At 40.2% G+C, this 8,665-nt stretch overlaps 1 protein-coding gene across 11 annotated transcripts in view; it reads left to right on the forward strand.

Moving 5' to 3' along the window:
- The window catches only part of KMT2A (lysine methyltransferase 2A), a 76,243-nt gene that overhangs the window by 62,660 nt on the left and 4,918 nt on the right, over positions 1-8,665 (forward strand). For 10 of the 11 annotated variants that reach the window (XM_049712896.1, XM_049712898.1, XM_049712899.1 and 7 more), the window contains 6 exons: positions 7-177; positions 1,018-1,092; positions 6,105-6,283; positions 6,446-6,549; positions 7,580-7,663; positions 8,081-8,210. In XM_049712896.1, coding sequence (XP_049568853.1) covers positions 7-177; positions 1,018-1,092; positions 6,105-6,283; positions 6,446-6,549; positions 7,580-7,663; positions 8,081-8,210 — 743 coding nt within the window. The remainder of the gene's footprint in view (positions 1-6; positions 178-1,017; positions 1,093-6,104; positions 6,284-6,445; positions 6,550-7,579; positions 7,664-8,080; positions 8,211-8,665) is intronic. The other variant, XM_049712900.1, reaches the window with a different exon arrangement.

The raw sequence follows: 8,665 nt of genomic DNA on the forward strand, positions 1-8,665 counted from the left end.
TCACAGAACCTAAGACAGCGGAAGAAGAAGAAAGTAATTTCAGCTCTCCACTGATGCTTTGGCTCCAGCAAGAACAGAAGCGGAAGGAAAGCATTGCTGAGAAAAAGCCCAAAAAAGGACTTGTTTTTGAAATTTCAAGTGACGATGGCTTTCAGATCTGTGCGGAAAGTATCGAAGGTGAGTGGATTAAATTAGGTCAGCCCAACAGCACAGGCTCTGCTCAGCTAGGGCTGCAGTAGTACCATTTATGTGAGCAGCTCCATATGAGATAGATTGAAATGGAGACACTAGGAGGCAAGAGGCCACTAGTGAGAGTATTATTGCAATAGAGATGTCAGGTAATAAAGCCCACTTCCAGTAGAAGAAGAAAGGAAAGGAGAGAAGAACAGACACATTCATGATTGCTTGGATATAGAGGGTTGAGAGAGAGGACTCAAAGATGCCTCTGAAGATTCCGGCCTGGGTGACTGAAAAAAAAAAACATATGTGAGGAGAACAAAAAAATAACTAGTTTGAGTGTACACATTCTGCGTAAGATGTATTTGAGTGTGGAGTGTGGGAAAAATCCAACAGATAGGAAGAGATCGTAGACTCTTAGGTTAGAGCTGGAAGGGATTGTAAAGGTTTTCTAGTTACACCCCTTAATTGTAAGGAACTGAGAGGTTGTGATCTCCTTCCCACAGTCCTGGTTAACCGTTAGTGCTGGTATTGTTTTGGTTAGCAGTAGAGGGAGTAGAGTTAATACCACACATTCAGGTTTGGGACCTGGACTACCCTCAGGGGAAGTGAGTGCTTTGAGGATGCAGGGGTCATTTTCAGAAGGTGGGAACCTCCTCACCACTTCTGTATCCTTTGTAACAGAAAGGAGCACTGTTGGGTGGGGCACCTTCCCAGCTTCTTTCTTATTCACTGAACTGATTTAAACTAAGAAAACAACAAAAAGCTGTTCTAGCAGGGGATCTTTTCACATCATTGGTATTAAGAGATGTTTGACTGAATTATCTTATTTCCTCACAGATGCCTGGAAGTCATTGACAGACAAAGTCCAGGAGGCTCGGTCAAACGCCCGCCTAAAGCAGCTTTCATTTGCAGGTAATGCTGCAGCGGTCATTTTACTCCTGTCTCAGTATCCTCTGGTAACTTGTGGGTCTAAGCTACAGGGTTGATTTCACCAAAAAAAAAAAAATCAACCTTTTTTTAAAAAAAAAAATCATTTTTCACAGCTTTACTGAGATATAAACCTTACACTACACAGTTTACCCATTTAAAGCATACAAATCGATGGCTGTTAGTGTACTCACAGAGTTGTGTAAACCATCACTACTGTGTAATTGCAGAACATTTTCATCATCCCTAAAAGAAGCCCCATACCCACTAGCAGTCATTCCTCAGCCCTAGCCCCTGGCAGCCACTAGTCTATTCTCTGTCTCTCCGGATGTACCTGTTCTGTACATTTCCTACAGAAATGAATCATACAATACGTGGCCTTTTGTGACTGGCTTGTTTCATTTAACATGATGCTTTCAAGATTTCTCTCTACTGTAACGTTGTCTCAGTACTTCATTCGTTTTTTTCTTTTACAGATGAATATTTTTTATTGTGGTAAAATACACATAACATAAAAGTTACTGTCTTAATTATTCTTTTATTTTTTTTAACATCTTTATTGGAGTATAATTGCTTTACAATGGTGTGTTAGTTTCTGCTGTATAACAAAGTGAATCAGCTATACATATACATACATCCCCATATCTCATCTTAATTATTTTTAAGTATACAGTTCAGAGGTGTTAAATACATCCACCTTGTTGTGCAGCCATCACCACCATCCATCCCCATAATTTTTCATCTTGTAAAACTGAAACTCTGTATCCATTAAACGATGACTCCCCATTCTCCTCTTCCCCCAGCTTCTGGTAACCACCATTATTCTTTCTGTCTTTGTGATTTGTAACTATTTTAAGTACCTCATATAAGTGGAATCATACAGTGTTTGTCGTCTTGTGACTGGCTTAGTACACTCAGCATAATGTCCTCAAGGTGCATCCTTGCTGTAGCATGTTGCAGAACTTACTTCCTTTTTCAGGCTGAATAATATTCCATTGTATGTATGTATCACATTTACTTTATCAGTTGATCCATCTGTGGGCACTTGGCTTGCTTCCAAATTTTTGTTGTTTTTTTTGAATAATTCTGCTGTGAACATGGGTGTACAGAGATCTCTTTAAGACTTTGCTTTCAATTCTTTTGGGTATATATCCAGAAGTGGAATTGCTGGATCATATGGTGATGCTATTTTTAATTTTTTGAGAAACCACCATACTGTTTTCTACAGTGGCTGTACCATTTTACGTTCCTACGAATGGTACACAAGAATTCCGATTTCTCCGTATCCTCACCAGTACTTATTGTTTTCTATACATATCCCTAATGACTTGAGATGTCGAGCGTCTTTTCATGTGCTTATTGGCCATTTATATATCTTCTTTAGAGAAATGTTTATTCAAAGTCCTTTGTTTATATTTTCATCAGGTAGGTTGTTTTTTTGTTGTTGAGTTTTATAAGTTCTATGTATTCTGGATATTAATCCCTTATCAGACACATGATTTGCAAATATTTGCTGCTATTCTGTGGGCTGCCTCCATTTTTACTCTGGATAGTGTCTTTTTTGCTTTTTGTTTTTTTTAGATTGGTGAGGGAGATATTTTGGGGGCAGGAAAATATGGTTCATAGGTCCTGCTCTGTCCAACGGTGGCAGTCATTGGGTGAACTATAATTAAATTTGTACATGGCCTCTCCCAGGAGTCACTCTGAAATGATTACTGATAATATGTGTAAGATTCTGCTCCTGGAGGAAACCAGCATCCCAAGCTCAGTGTTCTCAGTCTCAATTTGAGTAGCTCAGCCCTTTTTGCCAACGGCACAAAGATTGCTTTCATTTATCCATGTCTTTTGCTGCCACATGGAATGGTGGTTAGAAACCATGAACTCTGGAGACAGAAACTGAGTTCAAGTCCCATTTCTGCCCTTTCGCTATCAGTATTATTTCAGGTGCAAGCTAATTTACTTCTTCAAGGCTTAATGTCCTTAAGTGGGAATATTAATGCAACCTTCAAAATTTGTTGTGAGGTTTAATTAAAATAATGAACCTGGGAATTCCCTGGCGGTCCAGTGGTTAGGACTCTGTTCTTACTGCCGAGGGCCCAGGTTCAGTCCCTCATCGGGGAACTAAGATCCCACAAGCCGTGCGGTGCAGCCAAAAATTAAAAAATAAAGTAATGAACCTGACATGATTTATTTAAGTACCCTAATATGCCAAATTAAGATCATTATCCTGACTGAAGGGATTTGAGATAGAATTCAGAGAAATCACTGAATACTAGCTTTTTTAAATAGTATCGATGCACAAAATTTTTTAATCATCATGAAGTCCAATTTGTTTTTTCTTTTGTTACCTGTGCCTTTGATGTCATATCCGAGAAATCATTGCTAAATTCAGTGTCATGAAGATTTTGTCCTATGTTTTCTTCTAAGAGTTTTATAGTTTTAGGTCTTACGTTTAGGTCCTTGACTCATTTTGAGTTAATTTTTGTGTATGGTATTAGGTAAGGGTCCAAGGGTTCTGTGACATTAAAGCTGAGACCTGGGCTTCCCTGGTGGCGCAGTGGTTAAGAATCCGCCTGCCAATGCAGGGGACATGGGTTGAGCCCTGGTCCGGGAAGATCCCACATGCCGCAGAACAACTAAACCCATGCACCACAACTGCTGAGCCTGCGCTCTAGAGCCCGCGAGCCACAACTGCTGAGCCCACGTGCCACAACTACTTAGCCTGTGCACTAGAGCCCACGAGCCACAGGTACTGAAGCCCATGTGCCTAGAGCCCATGCTCCGCAACAAGAGAAGCCACCGCAATGAGAAACCCGTGCACCGCAACGAAGAGTAGCCCCCGCTCACTGCAACTAGAGAAAGCCCGCGCACAGCAACAAAGACCCAACTCAGCCAAAAATAAATACATAAATTTATTTAAAAAAAAAAAATCTGAGACCTTTCTGTCTCGGGTACCTTCCTGTCTTGTTCACCTTTGTTTTCCCAAGATTCTGTCCGGCACAGTGGAGAGATGGAAAGAATGCGGGAGATATAGTAGGTGCTCAGTAAATACTTGTTGGATGAACAAGTGAATGGCCCACACGAGAATAGATTGTTCCCTGTTGTAGTACTTTATACTACACCTTTATCTGGTTGCTTTCACATTGCAAGGTCTGTGTTCATATCTGCCTCACTCTGCCAAGGGCTCCTTGAGAACAGGGGCCGTGTGTAACTCATCTTTCTTTTCCCATTATTGACACAGTGTCCAATCTCATTGTAAGCCCTCCAGTGACGGTTGAACACTAGAGTTGAACGCTCAGCCTAAACATTAAAATGAATTTTGTGAAAATACACTTAAGTATGTTTTTTAATGGCTTTTTCTACCTAGGAATCCACAGCAATCTGAAACTCCTAGGAAGGAATTCTTAGGGAAAATCAGTGTTGTATAGAAAAAAAAAAATGTTTGCCGTTGTCTTATATGACTTCAAGCTCTTATATTGTCGACTTGTGTTTTATACTTTTATAGGTTGAGTTCTAATCGGAACAACGATTGTGATCATAAGAATGTTGCTTATCTGGAGACTTAACTTTCTGCTTGCCACTAAAACCAAATTATATCCCTTAGAGATTCTTGTAAGTGAAGTGGAAATTAGGCACCTGATAATAACTTTCCCCTCTTTTAAAAAATTATACAAGATGTAGAATTCTAAAATTTGGAGAAGCTAATCACCACAATAACAAATTGGTGGACGGCGTCCCACCTCCTAGAAGTAATTGTTAACATTTAAACACGGATATCCTTCCAGCCATAGCATATGGCTCCAGATTACACTGGGGTTACATCTCTATACATATGCTTTATAACACAAACGGTGTGTCTGTTGGAACTGCATGTGTGATCCTAACACAGTTATGCCTATGAAATAGTATCTTGTCCACAATAGATGCCATTATTATTTTGGTATCTATTAATACCAAAAACAATCATTGTAAGTGATACACTATTTATTTAACTTGCTATTTGCTAGTGTTAAAAAGAGGTATGGCAATTACTACTATGTCCCATCCTTTAAGGAAAGAAGCCAATCATTTTATTTTTTTATTATTATTTTTTTAAATATTTATTTATTTATTTGGTTACGCCGGGTCTTAGTCACAGCACGTGGGCTCCTTAGTTGCAGCAGGCGGGCTCCTCAGTTGTGGCATGCAAACTTTCAGTTGTGGCATGCATGTTGAATCTAGTTTCCTGACCAGGGATTGAACCTGGGTCCCCTGCATTGGGAACACAGAGTCTTAACCACTGCACCACCAGGGAAGTCCTGAAGCCAATCATTTTAGAAAGCCTTTCACCATCTATGCCAGCAGACTTACATAAATGTCTTTTTTTAAGTAAAAAGAAATAAGAAATGCTCATTAATGGAATAAGACTAAGTGAGTAAAACAAAGTGGCTATTGAGTGTATTTCTCCATAAGCTCACTGTAACAGCACGGAAGAGAGTTCTGTGTTAGGGGTTCACTAACATTCCTTATAAATTTTAGTGAGGTGCCTGTGTGCATGTGAGCTTAGTACTCCATTACCTGTAAACAAAAATGGGATCATAGTTAGAGTTATACAGACCAAGGTTCAAATCCTGTCACAGTAGCTATGTGACCTTGGGTGTGAGCCTAGGTTTACTTACCTTGAGATGAAGCTGGCGCTTCCTGCCTGGTGTGGTCATTATGCCATGAAATGAAATAACACATATAGCATTTCTGTGTACATAGAGAACATAGAAAATAGTCCATAGATTGGTGGCATGCTTTATTCACTTAATCTATCATGAGTGTTTTCCATATTGATGGATCTGTATCCGCATCATTTTAATGGCTATCTAATGTTAATTTCTAGCTTGTCTTTAGTATAATTCACCCTTGAGCAGCCTCTGGCAGAGTGATTCCCTAGCTTAGGCATTTCTGTGGTTGTATGTGGCTTCCTATTGGCTGGGCTCCTCACTACCCTGGTGCCTTTGATCCTGCAGGTGTGAACGGTTTGAGGATGCTGGGGATTCTCCACGATGCAGTTGTGTTCCTGATTGAGCAACTGTCTGGTGCCAAGCACTGTAGGAATTACAAATTCCGTTTCCACAAACCAGAGGAGGCCAATGAGCCTCCACTGAACCCTCATGGCTCGGCCAGGGCTGAAGTCCACCTGAGGCAAGTTCTCTTCCTTTCCATAAGCAGTTTGAGGTCTTGATTTTATGATCTAACGATATAATTATTTTCCCACTTAACCTTTGAGATTTCCAGTGTTAACACTGTCCTTCACTGGTTCTATTAAAGTATTTCTCTAAGTATATTTTCATCTTTTGGCTCCAGGAAGTCAGCATTTGACATGTTTAACTTCCTGGCTTCTAAGCACCGGCAGCCTCCTGAATACAACCCCAATGATGAGGAAGAGGAGGAGGTGCAGCTGAAGTCAGCTCGGTAAGTCTGGAGTGGAGAGCGGTCCTAAGAAACGCTCTCTATGAGTGAAATGCCATTTGCGGCAACATGGAAGGACCTCGAGATTATCCTACTAAGTGAAGTGAGTCAGAGAAAGACAAATACCATATCATATCACTTATATGTGGAATCAAAAATATGATACAAATGAACTTGTTTACAAAACAGACTCACAGACACAGAAAACAAACTTTGGTTACCAAAGGGGAAAGGTGATAGGGATAAATTAGGAGTTTGGGATTAGCAGGTACAAACTACTGTATATAAAATAGGTAAACAACAAGGTGCTACTGTATAGCACAGGGAACCATGTTCAATATCCTGTAATAAACCATGAAGGAAAAGAATGTGAAAAACAATATACGTATAGGGCTATCCCTGGTGGCGCAGTGGTTGAGAGTCGGCCTGCCGATGCTGGGGACACGGGTTCGTGCCCCGGTCCGGGAAGAGCCCACATGCCGCGGAGCGGCTGGGCCCGTGAGCCATGGCCACTGGGCCTGTGCGTCCGGAGGCTGTGCTCCGCAAAGAATATACGTATAACTGAATCACTTTGCTATACACCAGAAACTAACACAACATTGTAAATCAACTATACTTCAATAAAAAATTTAAAAATAAAATAAAAAAATACTCTTTGCTTCCCTCTGTTGTAGTTTTGCTTAGATCACAATTTCCCAGATAACATTTAAGAAGACTGAAATAGAGTTTGTGTTGAAGTAACAGTAGCTGGCTGGCAAAGAGAGGAATGTGTTTTAGAGGAGAAATTCAAATAACTGTAAGATGTATATTTTATTTTCTTTAACTGTAGTGTACTCTGTCAGCTTTGCATGTACCACCACAGACTTCATATATAACATACTATATTTTAGGCCTAATTTTATAAGGCATTTGTTATGCTTGGGATTGAACACACAGAATAGTGTAGTCATACGTTCTAGGAACCTTTGATCCAAGACTCAAAACTGATGATTTCCTGAAGAGAATTCATTAATAACGAACCGTCTCTCTTTAGGAGGGCAACTAGTATGGATCTGCCAATGCCCATGCGTTTCCGGCACTTAAAAAAGACTTCTAAGGAGGCAGTTGGTGTCTACAGGTATGGCTAAAATTGTAGAAAGAATTATAGAAAACTAATGAAGTTTTCCAAAATCAAAGTGGATCAAATGCTGGAGTGACCTCCCTCATTCAGTAAGTGAGGTTTTTATCGATATTTCTAATTTAACCTGATGTCCTGGGACCCTGCAGCTCCTTGTGTTGAACTAGGAATGTAACACAGTAAGCTTTAAAGTATTGCTGCTTCTGGTGGGCTTTGGAACGGAGAAATCTTTAATCCTGGGCTGTTTGTTAGAGTGATTAATATACTCAAATCAGGTGGGTCCAGATTCTTTCCAAGTCTCTGTCTCTCCTGGGGAACTAATAGACCAGGAGATTTTATTCATTTATTCATGTATTCACACATTTAACCTTATTTGCAAAATCTGCAGCTGATGTCTTTTCCGTCTTTATGTCCTAGGTCTCCCATCCATGGCCGGGGTCTTTTTTGTAAGAGAAACATCGATGCAGGTGAGATGGTGATTGAGTACGCTGGCAATGTCATCCGTTCCATACAGACTGACAAGCGAGAGAAGTACTATGACAGCAAGGTGAGTTCCACACTTTCATTCCCCAGTTCTTTCGTTATAGAAAGGGGCCATCAACTATAAAGATGATCCCTAGATTGCAGAAGAATTAGTATATTCTAATTAGACTTTTTTTTTTTTTTTTTTTTTTTACATTTTAACATCTCTGAATTTGTAGTGGGCCCAGTCCACTCTCGGGATTAGCACACAAAGATACTCTTTGAAGGTTTGTCTGAATGGATCCCAGGATCACAAGCACACAGTTCTCTTGCCTGTGGAGACATTAAGAAACCTCTAGTCTAGTGCCTGTAATCTAGGAATTTGTCATGGAAGCATCCTGAAAGATGGGAGAAATCCAGAAATTTTACCAGAAGAACCTGTTCATCAGTGGCTAAGGTCACATCAGAAAAAGGTTGGGAAATGTTGTCAAGCCTGCGCTGTAATAAATAACAGGTTCTTCTCCGCTCTCCTTCCTGTAG

The sequence above is a fragment of the Orcinus orca genome, chromosome 8 (assembly GCF_937001465.1).
Source record: "Orcinus orca chromosome 8, mOrcOrc1.1, whole genome shotgun sequence".
NCBI lineage: Eukaryota > Metazoa > Chordata > Mammalia > Artiodactyla > Delphinidae > Orcinus > Orcinus orca.